The sequence below is a fragment of the Pongo pygmaeus genome, chromosome 13 (assembly GCF_028885625.2).
Source record: "Pongo pygmaeus isolate AG05252 chromosome 13, NHGRI_mPonPyg2-v2.0_pri, whole genome shotgun sequence".
Lineage (NCBI taxonomy): Eukaryota > Metazoa > Chordata > Mammalia > Primates > Hominidae > Pongo > Pongo pygmaeus.
Genome location: NC_072386.2, coordinates 62,754,058 through 62,777,313, shown reverse-complemented (window position 1 = coordinate 62,777,313; position 23,256 = coordinate 62,754,058). Strand labels below are relative to the sequence as shown.

Sequence of the window (23,256 nt, the reverse complement as noted above, 5' to 3'; positions counted from 1 at the left end):
TATATCAAATTGTTATAATGCTAGTGCAATAAATTTATTATACAGAGACACAATCTCAACAGTCTGTACACATACGATAAAATGTAGTATCCCTTTTCAAAAGCTGTAAGTATTTTCTTCAATTCAGAATGTGAACTCTATTTCATTAAATAATTATAATCTAGAATTCAGGCTTCTATCCCTTAATGTCAAATTAAATCACTGAATTACATATAAAAGAAAATCAAAATAGAAGAGTCAATGACACACCAAATGTCTTGTGACGTCATTTTATTTTCAGCTACATAGACATCTTTCTCATGTATTGTTACTAGAACAACTTGTATAGGGTTTTATGGTTTGGGGCAAACATTTTTAAAAAATGAACTTATCTCTATTATACAGAGTTATAATATAAAAATGATTTAAAGGCTATATTTTTCAGCATGTAGGTAGCTACACTGTAATCCTGTTGAAGAAACTTTCCTATTTAAGCTTATAGGATGAAAATATATAATTAAAGTCTTCTGATCATAGCTTGAGACCATCAAGGTAATGTTTAGTTTCCTCCACAAAGAGCCACCAGGATTTTTTCATAATCTCCTTTGGTTTCATCCTGTTGATTCAAAAAAAAGTATACTTAATGTTACTCGAAACCATAATTCTCTAATTTTTTTTACTTATAGAAGAATTATTTTTAGACTTAGCTGTAGATGAGATTACACATTACCATTCACTTAATTAAACAATATGTACAACAGATAACTGATTTTTTTATCATCGTATAAAAAAGCATTAGCCTTCAAGACTGAGATTACAAACTTTTCTGAATTAATTACCTTTTATATTAGTGCCATTATTTTCTATGAATGAAATATCACACAGAATTAAATAAGTATAACACAATATAATCTCATATCCTATGTGAGGAAATACCTGATTCACTCACCAGAAGAAGAGAAACGTATAGTGCCTGTAATTTTCTCACGTTTTCTGGGTAGATTTTAGTTATCCAATATGACTAATTAACTAAATTTAAATCGTTATCTACCTTTCAGTAAGTCCAAAACCCTTGACTGTTCTTTGTCTTATTTTTTTAACATTCTTATGAGACAACTTGAACATAAATTTTAAACATTTTACATGTGATAAAATTAAGATAAATATTTTGAATAAGGAGTTTCTAATCCTCTGACCAATATTAATGGCAAAATAAACCATAATGTCTATCTACCCTAGGGGGAACACTAGAATATTTTGCTTGCTGAATTTATGCATGGGAAACTAAATGTTTCTATGACTTTAGTTGAAAAATGTACCTAGTATTTCAGTAGAGAACTCACTAGTAGATTTTACCAGTGAAAGTTCAATTTACTCATGAAGTATACACCATAATATATTAAATTAATCTTACATATTAAATTTATAGATACAATAAGTCAACTCTTCTCTTTGAAGATCTTGCAAAAAGAACTTTCATTTGTTGGGATGGCATTAGAGGAATCACAACATACCAGGATGGCTTGGCAAAGGGAGATACCATACATCTTCTGATAGAATGCTTTGATATCATTCATGTCAATTTCAGAACGGGAAACCATAATTCTGATCAATGCCTTATGGCGAGTTCCAACACCCTGGCCAAAACAAATGAGGGTGAGTGTCTCTTATATTCAGAAAATACTCTCATTAAAGAACATGAATTTTAAAGTGAAGACTTCTTACTCTTCCATATAATTTCTATAGAGAAACTAGCTATACACACACACACGCACACACACACACCCCTTACACGAATGGTAATGAAATGAAAATAAATAATCCTCTACATTAGCAGTAAGTATGGAGAGCTGTCACAACTTCCTAACTCATCTCTCATCATCCGGTCTCTACACTGTCCAATAATTACAAAAAAAGGGAACTTCTAAACTGCAAATCTAATAATCTAGTCTATCTATTTAAAACACCATCAGTGATCTTCTGTTGCTCTTAGGATAGAATCTAATCAGGGCTTACGATATCCTGCCTAATTCTTTTCAAGGCTTACAATATCCTGCCTAATTCTACCGTCTCTTCCACTGTGCACCATCACTCTATACTTACTGTCTTGAGAAGGTTCTGTCACCTTTTGCCTTCAAGCCTGTGTGTGGGTTACTTCCTCCTCTTGGACCACCCTTGCTTTATCCCCACCTCTTCCACTCTTGCCCTCATCTGGCTCATTTCTATTTAAACTTCAGGTCTTAGTTTAGCTGACAGCAATGCTACATGGATTTCCAAAGTCTGGAATATATGTCCCACTTTTCTCTTCCATGGCACCAGGTATCCATCATTACCCAACGAAATATCACACTAGACTATCGCAGAAAGGCGGCAGCAACTATGCTAACCACTACAGAGCAGTACCTAGCATGTCTATCATTTCATAGATGCTCCTTCATATTATTCAAATAGTTAGATCTTTCTCTCTTTCTCTCTCTCTGAAAACCTCTTTATTTTGGAGCTGCAAGGAAAAAAACGAAGATAACTTCATAATTATTCATTTGTGGGCTCAAAATGTCAGTATAGAAGAGGTACCTTGTATAATACCATGCATGTCAGAGAGTAAAGTTAAAGTGACATAGTTGATCTCAAGTACATCATTCTACATCCTTAATCATAGCATGACATTTCAAAAGTTTCAACTATTAATTGGTGGCATGAAAGACAGAATAATAAAAACAACAAATCAGACTCATAAAGTGGGAGATTATAAAACTCACAACCTTAGAGGAAGTAGGCAACTAAAATTACACATTAAAAAAGAAAGTATATCATCCTTCCCGTGGTGACACAGGTTTTAAGCAAATCACAAGTGGGCCATAAATCACTTACAGGCTCACTTCACAATCTCACCTGTAAAAAAAAGGCACCGAATCTAACAGAAGTTTATTCTAAGAAGGTAGTATATTACCTCTTCCATCAAATAGAACAATGATTCTCATTAATGGGAAGATATTAAATGTGTGATTTTCAAACAATATGAGGTTTTCTGTTCTTTCTACAAATAATTCTTCCTCTAAGCAGGACATATAAGTAGAATGGTACATACTTTCATGGCTTGATGAAGTTTCTCTGCAAAGAAAGCTGGTTTGCTTGTGGCACACTTCACTGTTAGAGAAGAAAATTTTAGTTGATGTGTTTACCATGAAAAAAATGAAATATGCATATGAAAGAAACAGGAAATATAGAATTTTGCCAGCAGTATTCTATCTCTCATCATCATTCTTCACCTCTCATCTCCCAATATAGGGCAGTTAACTTCTGAGAAGGTATTTGTGACTCTCTAGATGGTGGTTTTGAATATTCTTTCCCCTGGCGATCAATTTTTTTATTACCTTAAATACAAATCAAGAGCAACTTCAGTAGTTAGCGCTATCCTGCATATATTCTCCTTGGGAATGGAGAAACCACTAGGTGTTCAGGGCTATATAAACACTTTATTTATGTTACTATAAGAACATTTAAAAAGAAGACCCTGTGAACAACAGACACTGCAGACTACTAGAGAGGGCAGGGAGAGAGGGGGCATGGGTCAAAAAACTACTTATTGGGTACTATGCTCACTACCTGAGTGCAGTACACCCATGGAACAAACCTGCACATGTATCTCTGTGTCTAAAATAAGAGTTGCAGAAACAAATAAGTAAAAATCAATCAATCAATCAATAAAACACTCTGGGATAGGATGGGCTTAAATATAAAGCAGAACCCAAATAATACTAGCACATGCCAGTTCATAGTGTTCTTCATCTTGTTGAGATCTATGGACAAACAGCACTGGCATCAATGGGGAGCTTGTTAGAAAAGCAGAATCTAAGCTCCACCCCAGACCTGGGGAATCAGAATCTGCATTTTAACAAGCTTTCCAGGAGATTCAAGTGCATAGTCATGTGTGAGAAACACTGCTTGAGAACATAGATTCCCCAACTCTGATGGTTGCCTGAATAGTCTGGGAGATCTTTAAAAAGTACCGATTTTTAGAAGCCAACTCAGACCCACTGAATCAGACTCTCCTGGACCTGCCCAAGATTGTACAATTAACAAGCAGTAGACCAGGACTTGAAGTTACATTTATCCAGATGTTACATTTATTCCAGATCCCATGCTCTCAATGACCATTCTGAATTGCCTCTGTGGTGTGCCCAGCCTGGTACATTGTTTGATATAAGTAGGTGCTCAATAAGTACAGTCTATCTCTCTATATTTTTGAAAAGGGGAATAATATCTATTGTTATTAAGGTTATAGTACTTCGCCAATCTTTTATGTTGCTTAAGTTGAAACAGATGCACTACTTCTGATTTTTTTTTTGTTTTCTTTTATTGGTTTTGTTGCTGCTGTTGTTGTTGTTAAGTATAGGATAGCATTGAAAATACAATTTCTAGTTAGAAAACTCTTTCAACTGCTGGACTACATACCTATAGCTGTGAGGCATTTCTCAATGTCACCTTTCAACTCCAGGTCCAGAACTTTGTTCATGTCATGTTTACTGTACTTGGTGTATTTCTGAAACACTGAATATTAAATTTAAACTAAGATACATACAAAACATCCTTTTCTTTAGACAGCTTTAGCAAAATCAAGGCAACTGACTCAAAGAATTTTTTAGAATAACAACTTTGGCTACACCTTTTAAAGCAATATACCCACTTAATCATAACATGAATACTTCATCCTCTCCTAGGAATGTAACTCACATGGTCATTTTGGTATTCCTGTATATTTTGGGGAAATGTTTGCAAATGTTGACAGTTATTAGAAATGGCATGTGATTGACAACTATAGCACTTCCTACAGCAGTTCTAAGAGCCATAGCAAATGGATCTTCCCTTATATAAAGACCTGTGCACTAAATTTCTCTTACATTTAACAGTAGAAATCAGTATACTATTATAAGATGATGAACTTTGGTAATCATCATAACTTTTCCATTGTCTTCACTTCCAAGAGGCCCAGAGCTAAATCTTGCACTCAAAGGCCAGGTCTTTTTCTGAGTTTTGTCTTGTTGTTGTTTTTCCAAAGCACCTACATATTTCTTTCTTCATTTAGCTCTGAGGGTTTTTTGTTTTGTTTTGTTTTTCTTCATTCTAATTTCATTTATTCTGTTATGCATGTCTTTTCCCACACATATTCCAAATCTTTTAGGGCAGTAAAAGCAGTGAAAATAACAAAATTATGTTCCACATGCCCAAGTCACAAAATGTATTAAATATTATAAAGTAGTGGCTGTACAAAATTGGACAAATTGACAAATAAAAACAATGGGTCAGGAGCACTATATGTTTGATACAGGAGAGATATTGAAAAAGGGTTCTGTTTTTACTTTCTCTTATTTGTCATCAAAAAAGAAAATTGCACCTTCCATAAACAGATTCCAGAAAAAAAAATTTATTGTTACCTCTGCGAAGTTGTGGATAGCTTCTGGTGGTAAGGATGGTATTGAACACGTTTACATCTGTCCCCTTTCTCCTTTCTCCTGCTTCATACAAAGCCTGTCAAGAAACACAAAAGTAAACACTTTACTATCTGCTGAAATGATATCTGCACAATAATGTTAGACCTTGTCAAAAATTATGTAGGCAATCGCTTTGTGCCCAATACAATCAGAGTAGTCAACAATAAGACTGCAAGTTCTTTAAAGATAGGGACCTTATTTTGTTTGTCAAATATCTTCCACAGTTTCTCTCAAGGTGCCTTGTAAACACTAGAGTCTGAATATATGTTTGCAGAATAAATGTTTGCTGAACTAAATTGCTTTAAGATTATGCTCTATAGTGAGACAACTCCAAGGGGATCTCTAAAAAGATTTTTTACTCTGTGTTGTTCAAAGTAATTATCAGCAAATGTTACTTATAAATCAATAATTCAACCATAACCTGGACCTTGCATTTTGATGTTAGAATTTCTGGATTCAAATTCTGACTCTGCAATTTCAAAGCCGTATAATCTTAGGCAAATATTTCAACCTTACTAAATGACAGATTTTTTTTCTTTTATATATGAAAATATAATCCCTGCCCTATTGTCACAAGCAGTCTTTATTAACTTTGAAATGTTAACTACCATCATTCTCTTGGGTCACACTAATCCATGTAGCCTCCATAAATATATATTAAGAACCCTGATAGTCTTAAAATGGAAAGCAAATTCAGAAATGTCAAAAGCAAATAAGAATTTTTTATTATGGGCAATTATTCAAATGCTAACTCTTGTTCCTTAATATGCTTGAACAATTTCTATTAAAATGATAAAACCTCCAATGTATGTAAAAATTATTTTGCACTTTTCAAGCAAATTGATCTGATATGTGTGCATTTATTGAACAAAAAGTTCATGAGTGCCTATTACGTGCATGATAATGTACTGGTATAGCAGAAGTGGATGGAGGTGCACAAAGAAATCTCTATCCTTAGTGAAGCACTGTAATGAAGTCTCTAGAGAATACTGTTCTATGAGAAGGCATAATGCAAATATTAGTTGTTTGTTTGTTTTAAATGGAAATTCCAGGCTTTAAAATGGTATGATTTTTCTTATGTTGCCAGTGGTTTGGCATATAAATAACCAACAATGTCACTGAAACTGTATAAAACAATATGTTAGAAAGCATATATTACTATAATTTTTCCTATACTCTTACTATATCATTTCAGTAATATTTTGACAATATAAATTGACATCTATAAACCATTCCAAAGTTCTCTGTTAAAAATAATGTTAAATATGCTTACTCTTTCCATTGCACATAATAAAAAAATTACATTTCCCCTTCTTATACCTAGTACAATGAAAGGTCAGAGTTTTTTTTAACAAACAATTCTTGGGAATGACAAATCAAATTTGTTTTGTCCTTCTTCAGTTCTCTCTGGTTTTATAAATAATGAGAGATACTGAAAACTTACAAACCACATTTTTTCTTTTTTGGGCTACAGAAAGACATGCCTCATTCAGGAAATGAACATTAAGAAGCCATTGGTCTCTCAGAAGATCTTAGATTTGCTTTCACAGGGCATCATGTGGTAGCCCCACCTAAGGTAGGAAGATGAACTGCAGCAGTACTGTGTAAGCACTTCCTTACCCTGGCATCTGAATCAGCCAAGTCTTCATTCACACCAAAGTCCTCAGATCGGTCACCCTGAAAGAAATCCCATTCTATTGTAAGCTCTTTTCTAGCATGTAATTGTATGATTTACTTAATTCTCTTAAACTCAGATAAATAATATTTTTTGAGAAAAAGATATTCTATTACTCATTTCTAGAAGGAGCTCAGATCCAAGATTTTACTTGCGATGGTTTTAGATGTTTTTCCCCTCCAAACCTCATGTTGAGATTTGATCCCCAGTGTTAAAGTTGGGGCCTAGAGGGAGGTATTTGGGTCCTGGGGCTGATCTCTCATGAAGAGATTAATGCCATCACTGGGAACGAGTTCTTGCTCATGAGAACCATGAGAGCTGGTTGTCAACGAGGCTGGCACCTCCCCATTCTCTCTCTGGCTTCCTTTCTTGCCATGTGGTCTCTGCACACACCAGCTCCCTTTCCTCTTCTGTCAGGAGTGGAAGCAGCCTGAGGCTCTCACCAGACATAGATACCCAATCTTGAATTTGTTAGCCAGCAGAATCCTGAGCCAAATAAACCTTTTGATCTTTAAAAATTACCTAGCCTCAGATATTCCCTTATAGCAACACAAAACGGACTAAGAAATTAGCCTTTATAAAACAAGAGGCATTTCCTAAAGTATCTGAGTTGTACCTTAGCAAGAGAAAGCAAAGCATTCCGAAAATCTCCAGATGTGTCTGAGGTTATGTCTTTGGCCAGATCTCTCTTCAGTTCTGAGAAAAAAGAAAAATAGATTTTATAGTAAACCAGTGATGAATAATAATAAGAATATCTGACATCTCTAAGTTGGTTGAAAATTCACAGTGCCACAGTGTTCAACGAACTATGGAACATGTTTCAAAATATTATCATTTTTAAATAAGAAGAGAAAAATTAAAGCAGGTAAATGTTTGGATCATTGAATTTATTTCATATGAAGCAATGGGAGCAATTTAGATAATACTGTGATTGAAAACTCACAGTCATAAAGCTTTTGTTAAGAATAAATTGTATAGGTATACATTAGTAATTAATTCTGAAATACAACATGGCAGAATTTAAGCAATAGAATGAGTAAAATAATTGTTTAAAAGAACAAAATGAGGTACTTGCTTGAATGCAAATTATTTATTTAGTTTAAAAACTATAAATGTCTTATAAGTAATGCAGTTTGATGATTTATGTGTGTGTAAACACTTCTGCTTAACTACGTAAAATAATACTGTAATACGAAAAATTATTTATAATTTTTTTTGAATTTATTATAAATTATTAAAAATTATTTATAATTTATTTTGAATTTATAATTGACTAGTGCTATGGTTTTCATATTGTTTGTTTGGCCCTGCCAAGTCTCAGGTTGCAATTTATTCTCCATTGTTGAATGCGGGGCCTGTTGGGAGATGTTTGGATAATGGGGGCAGATTCCTCATGAATGGCTTGGAGTGAGTTCTCATTCATAGATTCTTTAAGAACTGGCTGTTGAAAAGAGCCTGGCACCTCCTTTTCTCTCTCTCCCTCTCTGCACACATCTGCTTCTGTCTGCTTTCTGCCATGAGTAGAAGTAGTATGAGGCCCTCATCAAAAGCAGACGCTGGTCCCATACTTCTTGTACAGTATTTCCTTTCTTTTTACATTACGTGGTCTCAGATATTTCTTTACAGCAACACAAACGGACTAAAACAACTTGAAACTGGGCAATGTAATAAACTATCACTGGCCTATATCTTGGCCATATGAAAAATATGTAAACGCTTATTTTTATAAACTATGTTTTATCAAACAAAAATAATAATCGTTATTATTATCACTGATACATGGATCTAACATAAACACGGGTAATTAAATAAGAATTGCAGAAAATGAGGTTTAAAAGCCTCATTATTTTAATTCTTTTATTAAATTCCTCTGAAAACGATACGCAAAAGCTATTGTATTCTCCATGCTTGTTATGAGAATCAAGCAGAAAGATCTTCTATATGCCATATATTGGGTTGGAAAAGCCAAAAAGCCAGCAGCTCAGGGAAATGAGAGTAGGAAAATGGTAAGAGACTTGCAATTACCCTCTTTTCAGTGTTGAGCACATCATTTAAATGAGATGCTTCACTGGAGAGATAAAATAAGCTAAGATTAGTCTTTTACTCTGTGAATTTAATTGATAAAGAGTGAGTCACTTATGTTCATAACGATAAAGTTGTTTCCAACAGAGAATTATAAGCACCTAATTCTTTACTTTTTCAAGGACAAATGAAGAACATTTTGTTAGAAGATTTTTTTGTTATTATATATTCTTTTCAAAATAAATGACATTGGGACATTTTTATAAAATGCATTCCAGAATAATAGAAAAGTGTTTTTCAGAAATTTTAAAAAATTCAGTGCTCTGAATCGAGGTTTCCATTATAATCGTATGTGGCCATTTATCCTAGAGGAACATTTTCTATTAAAACGCAATCTTGATGCGGATTGGGACACTATCTCCCTTGTCAGCAACCTAGCAACTTAAGCGTTGCCTGGTAACACCATTTAATAGACATGTGCCAAACAATAAAGAAACATTTTGATATGTAGAGATTCCAAAGCTGCCATAATTAACATACACATTCAATTTTAAGAAAGTATATTAGATTTCCTTTTCAACTAAGGCATTTGGACTGTTGGACGTTACAACTTACCCTCTCTGTAGACCCTGTTAATGTCTCTGATTTCTTTGTTAGTTCTTGATGCCAAAATCTCAATTAGAGTATCTTCATCAGTTCCAAGGCCCTAAATTTGAAGAGAAGAAAAGGATAAATGTAGAAAAAAATCTTCATGCAAGAGGGTCAATGAGTTTTTGGTGTTCCAAAATTTGTTTGTCATTTAGTAAATTTCACCCACAATATTAAATAATTACAATAAGCTCTATTACATTGCCCTAAAACAAAACAAGTTTATCATCAATATTTTGGGTAAAAATAAAAATGCAAATATATGACTCGTATAGTGACATGACATGGAAGGTGTTAGTGCCAACATTTATGTTTTCATGTATATATTAATTCCTTCACTGAGTTATTAATTTATTTATTCTTCAAACTCCCACTGATTGACAGGCACTGTACTAGATTTTGAAAATAACATAAGCATAAGTGACTTGCCCAATACATCCTCTTGAGGAAAGGAGTTTGCTTAAATTGGGCGATTTACCTTCATGGCAGCACGAAGTTCATCAGCATCAAATTGCGCTGGAGTTTTTAGCAGAGCTAAAACAACCTCCTCAAGGTGACCTGTAAGGGCTTTCTTCAGTGTTTCATCCAGGGGCTACAAAAAAAAAGATTAGAATCAGGGCTTCCAATAAGTAACATGCTCGGTTAAAAAATGTGGTATTACCTGACTTTAGGTCATCGTACAACTCATCCCTAAAACCAACCATCTTTTAGAGCTTCTTCCCTTCACATACAAAGTGTACCAAATATTTTGAAACATTATCTTACTCTTCTAGAGGGATTAGAATAAAATTTACTGAATTCATCAATAACATCTTAAAGCACAGAGTTAGTAATCTTATATACAGGGGAGAAATCACAGAGATCAAAACACAGAGGACTGTGTGCTAACAGAAAACAGAAGTAAAATTACTTTTAAAATAATATATTCATGTTTCCAATCTTTGAGGTTTGTACTTCTCAAATAATAAGCAGTATAATCAGATATTGAAATTACACAGTTTTCTAATTTCATTGTTTTAGAAAACTACTCATTTCGTATAAAAGACATAAGGCTTATTTTTAAGGTAGAATTATATATAAACTTTAGGCATTAAACAGCTCAGTTTAAATATTAGTACATTTCAATCAGACAATATTCTTTATTGACAGCAGCAATCTCAATGTTTACGTTCAAATTAAAAATTTGTCCCCAGAGCACCACATCTGCAAACAATATACACCAAGATGACTAATGTATAAAAATAGGAAATTTGATAAAATTGATTAAATTGCAACAAAGTGGATAAACACTGAAATCCCAATCATAGATGTAATGAGAAAACAGGGTTAGTAACTTAAAGAACTAGGTAACCGTGCTTCCGAATCCATGGTTAAGTATAAATATGCTGAAATTAAATATCTAAATTTACCACTCTAACTTACCTTTCCTGTTTCCTGGAGATATGCTGCTTTGATCTGTTGACGCTGTGCATTGTTTCGCTTAGTTAGAACGTCAATGATGGTTGCTTCATCCACACCTGGAAATAAAGGGCCAACAGCCTTTAACATCAATTTTCTTCATCACCAATTGACATAAAATAATTCATTATTGAGATGCTCCAAAAGAACTTCTTAACAAATTAAGAAATATAAATTATATATCAGCCTAGAAAATTGATGCTATACTACATATCAAGGAAGCACCTGGGAGAATGACATGTCATTCATTTGAGTGAGAAAGGAAGAGACAATTAACTTTTCCTGGCCCTCAGTGTTGCAGTGTTTGATCCTAGTTGCAACTCTATATGTGAACAGAGGTTTTAATTTCAGCATGGAATTTCTGCTAGAAATGAGCCAGTAATATCTGCTGTAACAGTAGAGATTCCACTGATTTGAACACAATTTCCTCAGTGTTAAGTAAATAATTATATCTTCATTTGGCAAAGAAATTTTTTTATCTTCAAAATGAAACAGATTCTTTCCATTGCACATGTCTGTTTTTTGACAGTCATTCAAATAGCCGTTCTGAAATGTCCAGGAGGGAACTGTTTTGAGGAAACGCGTTACCTTTAACCATTATGGCCTTGTGCAAGGCAGCGACATCTGAGGATGGATTGAAGGTAGGATAGGGGCTCACCGCTGATCCGGGACCACCTTTGGATGACTTCACAGTTTGCTAAGAATGAGAGAGAAATAAATTAATGGCCATTTACTTATATTCGTTTTTATTTCAATATTGTAATCATAATTTTATTATCACCCTACTTACAACATATTCCTGCTCTTCATTTTCAATAAACCAGGCCTGCTTGAGGAATTCTGATACCATTGCCATTTTTGAAAAAGTGTCTGGAAAGAAAACAGGTAGATGCTTTTACAAAACAAATGCACCACACACAACCTCTCCTTCCTCACCTCTTACATACATAAGAGGTAGCATTAGGGAGTAGCCTTGCTCTTACTTTCCAGGATTAATTACACTTAGGAGCATAACAAAATGTAAGATGTAATTTTTTTAAAGGAAGCTTTTATACTTAAAATGAAACCATACCCTCCTCTCTGAAACTGTCTTTCTTGGCATATTCAGTTCTAAACTTTAGAGATCAGACAACTACTACAAGTAAGCACACAGGCTGAAGAGAGGAGTTTGTGGTTCACTACATTGTTCTAAATCATAGACCACCCACAATATGCCAAGCACTAAGAGTACAAAAACATTGAAATATCATCTTACGTACCCTCAGGACTTAAAGCTAGTGTATGCTCTCCATAGGAAAACATAAAGGCTAAAGAAACTTCTTAGAGTAGGCCCTGGCTGACCCAAGCCTCTCTTGAAATGAGTCAAGATTAACCTGGCAGAAAAGTTAAAGAAGAAGCTTGTCATATTTGGGAAGCAGAAGAAAGTTTGCTGGAGCAAGAAATGTTGGCAGAAGCTGAAACAAGAAGTTTAAATGTGTCCACAAAGCTTTGGGAAAACATTAATGGGTTTCTTTTTGTTTGTTTGTTTTTTTAAAGCAGCATGGTTTCATTTATGTTTCCGAAAGACCATTCATCCTTTATCATGGAGAATGGCTAAGAGATAGACAAGATGGAGGATTAGAACACTATTTAGTAGACCATTAGACCATCTATGTGGAATTAATGAGAGCCTGTACAAAAGTAATGGCTATATGAAAAGCTTAATGATTACTTTTTTTTTTTTTTTTTTTGAGATGGAGTCTTGCTCTGTCGCCCAGGCTGTAGTGCAGTGGTGTGATCTCGACTCACTGCAACCTCCATCTACTGGGTTCAAGCAATTCTCCTGCCTCAGCCTCCTGAGTAGCTGGGATTACAGGCACCAGCCACCACGCCTGGCTAATTTTTGTATTTTCAGTAGAGACAGGTTTTCACCATGTTGGCTAGGCTGATCTTGAACTCATGACCCCGGGTGATCTGCCCGCCTCGGCCTCCCAAAGTGCTGGAATTACAGGTGTGAGCTACCACTCCCAGCCAATGATTATATTTATAAGGTAAAATAACTTGTGCGCCAATCTGTACAAGTGAATTCAGATTTAAAATTTTATTTGTAAAAAGATATCCAGGTGATATTTCTCCCTGAATAATTTAGTTTCCTTTTATATTTCTTGATATAAAATTACTTAGCATTGAAGTAATTGCTATCTTCACATTTCTTCCTATTTGAGCTGTCTAAATAGTAGTCCTACATATTTTTCCACCCAACACAAGAAACCCAGAAAAGGATTATTTTATACCGGATTTTTTTGTTGTAACAGAAAACCTAGAGGTGAAATTGTAACATGCATGTTCTTTTGGCAAACTCTATCTTAAAGGAAATTTCTTGAATTGCTATAATGACTTGGCAATATTTTTATTTAATGAGACATATGTTTTTAAGATCTTAAGTATATTGAAAATTAATATGTTTTCTGTTTTGGCCACACACACACAAAATGCCATCACAGATCCTTTTAGTCTGGGGATGTTTTTCAGAGGCCTTGCTCAAGGTCTACACTGATCTGTCTATCTACACCATTCTGTTTCAACCCTCTAGAGACTACTCTCACGAATGTTGGTGAGAGAGGTTGGGAGGATAATCTTGGCAGTTTTAAATTCTTGATATGAAGATAAATGACTCATGAGGCATAAACTGATTCCATAAACTGATTCCTCAACAGCATGTTCAGACAAACTCTCAATTTTCACCTGCTAAAAAGTAACTGGAGTTGCAAGTAATAACACTGAATGCATGAAGAAAATAATATCCAAAGCAGAAATCATCCCCACTTAATTCGCATGGGATTGCTTTTATTACTATTCTGTCATCTGTGAGAAGAACCAATACTTTTTCCATTCATTTAAAGCAACCTCTTTCCTAAATTTAATTGATAGATTTAAAATTGTTTCCTGATAAAGTAACAACCTGCAATTTTGCACAAGGTTTTAGTTCCCATTACAGTCTAGTCTGATGCAATTGCGGTTGCCACATGGAGTTTCATATTCCAACTTCTTAATTGGCACACCCAATACTTTAAAAGCAATTCTAGCAGCTTCAGGCACTCAAAATTTCCATTTTCATCATCTCATCCAAGCCTTCGATAAAGAAGAATCATCAAAATGAGTGTTAAAATTCATCACTTGGCAAAGTACTACTCCATCACTTATAAAAACATGTTCATTAATTCCATCGTTTTCAATTAGCAAAGAAAAACTTCAAAAGAAAGCAAAAGAAAGACTAAAGATATTGTCCAGTCTAATATTATAGGTGTCTCTGACGACTTCAAAATAAACTTTATAAAAACTTTACTGCACTAGCTTTTTTTTTTTTTTTTACTTCTAAAAAATACTTGAATAATGTCCATTTAAAAAAAAAGCCAGAGAAAGCCTAGGAAAAGGTATATTAATTACATAACACAAGATAACAAAAATAAGTGGTTTAAGTCACTTATTTGAAAGAGAGAGCATCCCTAAAGGAGATAGCTTTGTGATTTGTATCTTCTAAGTTCCTACATTCTAGCCTGAAGTATTTGGATAGACTAAAAGCATAATCTAGGAAAGAAAAGCAGCCAATAGAGAATTTTCTTCAAGAAATCAATTAGAGGAAAACGGAATCTGAATTCAGCCAAATTCACCACTAGCTCTTAGCAAAGATTAAAGACAGGAGCATCAAGGCAGGATATAAGAAACTTCTCTAAAGGAAACAGATTTTATCACATACAGCTGGTTAAGGGCCCAAAGCCAACTGCACATATTAACTGAAATTCTGAATAATTATAATACAACTAACAAATATCAAATATATATTTTTTTATATATTGGCCAAATTCTATCCTTAAGCCATTCTGACTCTTCAATACCTACACTCTGCATGAAAACCTGCCTAAGCCAATGAGTTCATGAAAGGTTTTCTTTTTTCTATCTTTTTGTTTGTAGCGTATAAAGCTTGCAATAGATTTTAAAGAGCCTGTTCTATCAACTTACAGATTTCAACTAACTCAATGCAGATTTCAACTAACCAAAAATAAGCTCTAAAACTAAGTTTATGTCAGTACTTAGCCTGAGCTCATTGAAGGTGAAATTGGCCATTTATACATAGGCTAATATATAAGTAAATTAACAATATTTCACATTTCTTCTAATTAATGGTCTTTTTGTGCACATGCACTGCCTACCAATGTCAGCTTATCTATGATTTGAATGTATAGCTTTCTAAAGAGTAGCAATTTTTTTGCATATTTATGTGTCCTAAGAGAGAACCCCCTTCATTTTTCCACCTCTCAGCCTCATGAAAGGCTACCTCTAGAATTTGTGACAGAGGAAGCTGAGTTTTGTGGTTGATTGTATCTTCCTGGTTACAGTCTAGAACTATCAGAGTTTTGCAATGATAGTAACAGCCATGACTAACCCTTGCTTGGAATAATAGCCTTTAATCATTATCCTCAGTTTCTATCTGGGAAAACTGAGTGTTATTTTCAAGCAGTCTTCCTGCTAGTAGTGGCAAGAATGGAGACATAAATCCATCCCTTTTGATTCCAAAGTGTTATATATTTTGGCTGAGCATGGTGGCTCACACCTGTAATCCCAGCAATTTAGGAGGCCAAGGTGGGCAGATTACTTGAGGCCAGGAGTTCAAGACCAGCCTGGCCAGCATGGCGAAACCCCGTCTCTACCAAAAGTACAAAAATCAGCCAGGCATGGTGGTGTGCACCTGTAGTCCCCTCTACTCAGAAGGCTGAGGCAGGAGAATCACTTGAACCTAGGAAGAGGTGGAGGCTGCAGTGAGCCGAGATCGTACCACTATACTCCATCCTGGGCGACATAGCAAGACTGTCAGGAAGAAAGAAAGAAAAAGAAAAGAAAAGAAAGAGAAGGGAGGAAGGGAGGGAGGGAATTAGTGACCAAAAAGAAAATGACATGATCAGTGTTCTTTTTAATCACTCACACCTGAGAATCAAATTCATTAACAGTCAACTTGCGCAGACCGTGGCAGGTTTCACCCCAGCCTTAGGGAGTTTATTTTTAAATGCATTGCCTTGTGCATAGTTTTTCCTCGAATATATATTTCACAAGTCCTTCCCACACCTTCCCTGGTGAGAGAAAGCAATTAAGACTACACAATGGCATGACTTACAGAAAGCAATTTATGAAAGGTAGCCTCACTAATGTTTTGCTTCCAGGCTTTTCGATAGGGTGTTCTTCTTGCCTGGAATGCTTGTTCCTCCTCCACATTCACTTCCCTTTGCCTAACTAATTGCTACTTCTAAGTGAGGCATCAGCATTGATCTCATCACGTTCTTCAGAAACCCTTCATTAGTTCCTCAGCACTGAATTCGGTGACCTTCCATGCTCTCCCAAAGCATCCTGACTTCACCCCTACACCAGCCCCACCATTCTGTATTATCACTTTCCATTGGCTTATTTGTATTCCCCAGGAGCAGGCCATGAGGCCCATGCTAACATACAAATAATAATATTCATTATGTATATACTTCCAATCCCTAGCAAAATGCCTGGAATTTAGGATGTTAATAAGTATTATTGAATGAATATCATGTATCATTGCTAATATTTTAAAAAACATATCTACACTAATTTAACAAACATTTTCTACCCACAACTATAGGATAAAAAATACAAATTGAAGTATACTGGTTCTTGATTACCTGGCGATCTGACCTCAAGAAAAGCATTTAGCTTCTCCAGAGGGTCTTCATTTATAAAATAAGAATGTTGAAGTAATTATCATCTAAGATCCATTTACAGCTCTGAAGTGCCAATCTTAAATATTACTTCAAGTAGATGAAGATGAAGAAAATTAGCATAATGAAGGAAGGCATTATATAAATTGGATTGTTCTGAGCTTCCTGATGAAATTCTGTCCAATTTTAAAGGAAAAGGAAATAGTTGACTTCAAAAAACTGTTTATAGTTTATCATTGAAAAATAATAGGTCCACTGGTTTACCTCTGATTTTAAATGTCATAAATTAATAGGTCTAGAGAGAGCTAACGTTATATTCAGAAATCAACCTTTGCAGACCTTCTGTTTGAAAAAGTATTTAATAAGCATGAAACTCTGGCTAGTTCCTTAATAATATTATTATTAACTATTTTGTCAACATCTGTTAAATGTTGGCTATGTGCCAGATGTGGTTGAGCCTGGAGCTAGGACGTTAATGTCACTTTTGGGGAAGAGGCCATTTCAGAATTATGAAACCAACATTTAACCACATTTGAGTCATTTGCGATGTGCATTCTCTTACAGCTACCAAAATACTCCTGTGGAAAGTGGGCAACATTGCTTTCTCAAAGTTTATACAATCTTTTAGATATAACCAAGGCAAGAAAAATTCCACCCTTGTTAATTAGCTAGCAGTGAACATAAGAAATCAGAACATTTAATAAACATTTAAAATGAACGAACAGAAAAATCCTTGAAGGAACATGTTTAAGAAAAAAATAGCCAGATACATGATTTGTAATCTCACTTTTACAAATATAGCCATCACTAGTAAATACTCTTCTTTAGTTTTGCTTTGTGCTTTTCTAAGGAGTTTTATGGCCATTAGCTCCTGCAACAATCAAGTGGAATAGCTGTTAGAGGGCCTCACTGACATTCCCCTAGGATAATGTATCTGACACTACCCAGAAAGTATTTCCCTTCTTCTTAGGTTTTCCAGCCAGCACTTGAAAAGCCTGTATATGACACAGAGCCTACAAGAAAAGGAATGTGGTCACACCCTCTTTAAATGAAACAAGTAATAAGCGGACCTTCTTATTTTAAATAGCATGAGCAAATATAACATATATTTTTAAATGTTTATTACAAAGAGCATGATTACCACTTTGAGGTCTGAATCTATCTTATTTTCCTTACAAAAGAAGAAAATAAATTATGAAAGTCCTACTATTTTGAAACAGTTCCCTGCAGCCCACTCCTATCACTTTTGTTCTTGCCCCCAAAAAGCAGCCCCCATCACGATTTCTCTGTAAAACACACACAGCTCTTGGGAAGAAATATTTCAAGGGGAAGGAAAGGAAAAACACATTCTTTTAAGGCTACCAGAGGAAAAGCACATTCTTCCCTTCTTTCTCATGGTAACTTACCAAGAGTACAATGAGTCAGTATTAAGCAAACTTATCATATTTTTACTTGTATTTGTTAACTAAGTAGAACAAAAATATTGTAATTTGCGATTCCTAAAATATAAATATCCAATATAATTCTACAGAAAGATTTATGAATGACTTATCATGTTAAATGCAACTAACCATAAATCCTGTAGAAGCAGTAACATTTAACATAGTGATGAGAAAACTTTTCAAAACAACCAAAACTAACTGAAAGGAAAATCAAGACTTACCTTTATCTCTACCTTCTTGCAAAGAACTAAAGAGAAATTCTTCTCTGAAGATTTCAAAGTAGCAGTGGAGACTTGGGCTTCTGATTTTATAGGATTTTAAAGGAAGCCACACCTAGCAACCAGAAGTTAGTAATTGGCTGCCTTCTGTTTGAAGTACATGGCTCAGCTACGTCCAAAAACAAAGTGAAACAAGTCTTGCAAAACTACTCACTAAACCAACTCAACTGGCATTACAAAGGAAAAGAAATGGAAGGACTGATTTTCCCCCCTCTTATTTTGCACTTTTATTTCCAGATGGGATATTTATTTTGCACTTTTATTTTCAGAGTATACATCTGCCCCAATCCTAATACCAGTGATTGGCACACTTTTGTACTTAAATAGGTTGTAGACTAAAAAGTATGTTACCTTCAAAACTAAACAAACAAAACAAAATCTTACATTTGAATTCCACTTCCATCACTTATTATTCTGTGACTTTAGGGACATATTTAATTTTTCTGAACCTGTTTTTACTTTTGTTTTGTTGTCTTTTCCCCCCTCTTTTTGTGGAGAATGGGGGTCTCGTTATATTGCCCAGGCAGGTCTCAAACTCCTGGGCTCAGGCTATCCTCCTGCCTCTGTCTCCCTAAGAGTTGGAATCACAGGTGTGAGCCACCATGCCTAGCTGTTTTTACTTTTGTATATAGGAGCATTATCTAAGTTGTCTACCCACTAGAATTCTTGTGACAATGGAGAAATAACATATATTTGTAAATTTTAACATTACACAGTGCCTAATGATTTTCTATTTATATTTTTCTTGCCTTAAAAAATAAAAGACTTTTGTTCCTAGATATAGCTTGTTGTTATAAATAAGAAATATAGAAGTAATAAAGCTCCAGATTGGCTCAAAATTTTGAACAAAAGTAATGCCAAAAATTTGATCATTATGACATTCAATAAAAGCATTGACATCAGAAGGCCTATCTACATTAATTCTTTTAAATAGAGTCAGTTACATAGTACTATATATATAAACTGTAATATAGATCAGTTATATATACATTTTGATACACATAGATCTTTGACATTGTAGACTAGTTGAACACCAAAACAAGGAACTAGACCTATAAAATGAAAGGATTAATGGAGCAGCAACTATTACAGAACACATTCCATAAGAAATTTCCCACCCGATGGAGGAAAATTGGTTCTGGTAACTTCCATAGCGGTTCATTTTCATTCTTCTTGAAACCCTACAAAGTATTATATGATGTTTCCATTAAAGTGCACAAGTGTAAAATCTCACAGCATTATGGCTCAATTTATGTTGCATTTAGTGGTTTGTTCTTTTTCCTCTTTTCCGCATAGATATTTCAGGTAAAAAACATCAAGTTTAGGAAGTTAATGAAAATACTTTCTAAAGATTGGCAGTATTTTATAATACATTCTAAGTTCTCGATGCCAATATCAATGAAGTCAACATATCCTGAAGAAGGACGATCATCTAATCTAAATATTTAAGAAAACGTCAATATATGTTTTTACTATCATATGTGTAAGTTGAAAATTAGTTATCTGCTAACAAGTTAATTTCATTGATATTATTGCAAATTGATCTTGACAGATGCAGACTAACTTTCTAATACCATATTTATGTCATCAGGTGAGAAGGAATAAGATGATTATACAAAATCTGGTTTTCTTTTTTTCTTTAATTTGCATTTATATTCCTAACTCTGGTAATGGAACTACTGGAACATTCCTGCACAGTGTTGCTCTTGTGAAATGAAGGAAAAAGTCCACTTACTTTTTATAAAATATAACAACCTAGAAAACATGTATAGTCCCATTTTGTTTTGTTGCTGCTATTACCAGTGCCATAAACTGAATGGAATTATTTTATATGTTTGGATTTGTAATACATAGGCAAACCTAAAATATCAACAATAAATATGATAATTGTAGCAGAATTAAGAAAAAAAAGTGAAAAGAATGTTTTTCCAAAATTAACTTCCAGCTGTAACACTAAAGGCAAGTGAAACTCCCAAACATAACACAAAAAGAAAGCTACTAATCATGTAGGTATATTGCTGTGAATAATCTGTCAGAATCCTTTTCTCCGCACAATAATCATGTCGAGTAGATTTATGGAAATAAAAGAACAAGTAAAATATGTTATCATTAACAGTGAGGGGATAATCATGGGTTAAATGCTTTCTGTGGGTGAAACGCCACATACTCCAGAGAAATGACTCACCACTCTTGCTGTTTCTAGAAGATGATGATTCATCGGCTCCACTTACTTTAGAAACAGAGAAAATAAAGAAAGAGAAGGAAAGAAAAAAGACAGTTAAAATCAATATGTTACGTTTTTCACAGCATGTTTATTTTCACTCATTTGGTTTAGAATCTGATAGTGAAGAGGAAACGAAACAACACAAGGAGAGGAAGTATGGAGTCTCTCACATACATCTCATTATGCATAAGATTCTTGCAAAATATCTGATCTTAGTAAGCTGTCCCCTCATCCTTTACATTTAACTCTATCTAAGCATTACTTGTTATATGGAAGAAAGAGTATATTCTGAATGATCAAGAACAGCATTTCACAGATATTCCAAAATCTCCCCACAGCTTCCTCATACCCCCTATCCACAGCCAACAAAAATCATTATTTTAGTGTGTGTTTCTCATGTGTCCCCAGGTCAAAGCATTTTGAGAGCTAGTATTCTAAATGTTTTCCCTTTGCCTCTAAACATGGCAAATAACTATCACACACACACTGAGTTATTGAGATTATTACTATTATTCCTCAGTTAGTCACATGAATTAAAGACAGAATTTTTTTTCAAAGTTTACTCTTTCAGGTTAATGAAGTAGTCATGTGGGTAGCTAAAGCCAAAGGGAGGTACCCTGTTGGACTTCACTTAGGGAAAAAGATCTTACCTCCCTGCCTCTCTATATTTCCTTTTGTGGGTGGAAAATCTTAGAGAAGATAAAAACTCAAATTCGATGATGGCTTAGTATCTATTACTGTGTGACTTAGGAAAAGTCAGCGAATGACTTGGTGATTCAACTAGTATACTTCCAACATCAGGATCATGCTAGGATTAGTAATTTTGTATTGCACAAGTTATTTTTTTTAATCCCTGAGTATAGTATCCATATCCTTCTCTATATTATTCTAAAGTAAGAGAATAAGATCTTGTCACATTCACTATAATGACAAATTTTACTTCAATACATTTTCAAGAAGTTTTGCAGAAGGAAAATGAAGATATGTGTTAAGGTCGAAAGGTCAAACTCTGCTTTCTAGGTCCCAGCTGTTTTAAAATAGTCTGGCAGTTTCTTACAAAGACAAACCATCTTACAATGCAATCCAGCAATTGTGCTCCTAGATATTTACCCAAATGAGTTAGGAAACATGTTTACACAAAAACCTGCACATGTATGCTTATAGCAGTTTATTCATAATTACCAAAAATTGGAAGCAGCTGAGATATTTTTCAAGCGGTAAATGAATACATAGACTATAGTATATTTATATAATGCACTATTACTCAACGATAAAGGGAAATGCTTTTAAACCAGGAAAAGAAATGAAAGAATCATAAATGAGTATTGCTAAGTAAAGGAAGCCAGTATGAAAAGGCTATGTCTGTTTCATTCCAATGAGATGCATTCTGGAGAAGGCAAACTATAGAGAAAGTAAAAAGATCAATGGTTGCCAGGGGTTGGCAGCAGGGAGGAGTAATAAATAAGAGATTTTTAGGGAAGTGGGCTGGGCGTGGTGGTTCACACCTGTAATCCCAGCACTTCGGGAGGCCGAGGCGGCGGATCATCAGATCAGGAGTTCAAGACGAGCCTGACCAACATGATGAAAGCCCATGTGCTAAAATACAAAAAAAAATTAGCTGGGTGTGGTGGTACACGCCTGTAGTCCCAGCTACTCAGGAGGCTGAGGCAGGAGAATCACTTGAACCTGGGAGGCAGAGGTTGAAGTGAGCCAAGATTGCACCACTGTATACCAGCCTGGGCGACAGAGCGAGACTATGTCTCAAAAAAAAAAAAAAAGAGATTTTTTAGGGAAGAGAAACTATTCTGTATGATACTGTAATAGTGTATGCACACATTATGGATTTGGCAAAACACATAGAAATGTATAACATGAAGAGTAGGCCCTAATGTAAACTATGGCAATTAGCTAATAATAATGTATCAATATTGGTTCACCAATATAACAAATGGACCACATCAATCCAAAATATTAGTAACAGGGGAAACCAAGAGCAGGGGGAAATTGAGTGCATGAGAATTCTCTGTACTTTCTGCTCAATTTTTCTGTAAACCTAAAATTTCTCTAAAAACTAGAGTCTATTAATGAAAAAAAGAAAGTTCATTTGATTATATACTTTCTAAGATATACTAGGACCACATAATTTCTAATATAATAATTCAAAAATTGTTATGTAATCAGAAATCAAAACACAAAAAATACAGCAAGTCTTCACATAATCATTGCCAACTCCATGGATTTATGACATGAACCAAAGATTCATATCCTTAAATTTAATAATGATTTTTTTCAATTTCTATTTTAACTCAATAGGTTTAAAA

At 34.5% G+C, this 23,256-nt stretch overlaps 1 protein-coding gene across 1 annotated transcript; it reads right to left on the bottom strand.

The window, feature by feature from the left end:
- Window positions 1–253: 253 nt before the first annotated feature.
- ANXA1 (annexin A1) lies at window positions 254–18,880 on the bottom strand. Its single transcript, XM_054501942.2, has 13 exons — window positions 18,655–18,880; window positions 12,065–12,144; window positions 11,863–11,971; window positions 11,239–11,333; window positions 10,295–10,408; window positions 9,784–9,874; window positions 7,763–7,842; window positions 7,092–7,148; window positions 5,415–5,508; window positions 4,435–4,530; window positions 3,068–3,126; window positions 1,494–1,616; window positions 254–595 (listed from the first exon to the last, which is right to left on the bottom strand). Exons 2-13 carry the CDS (start codon window positions 12,128–12,130, stop codon window positions 539–541), a joined length of 1,041 nt encoding a protein of 346 aa, XP_054357917.1. The 5' UTR covers window positions 12,131–12,144; window positions 18,655–18,880; the 3' UTR covers window positions 254–538.
- Window positions 18,881–23,256: the final 4,376 nt, after the last annotated feature.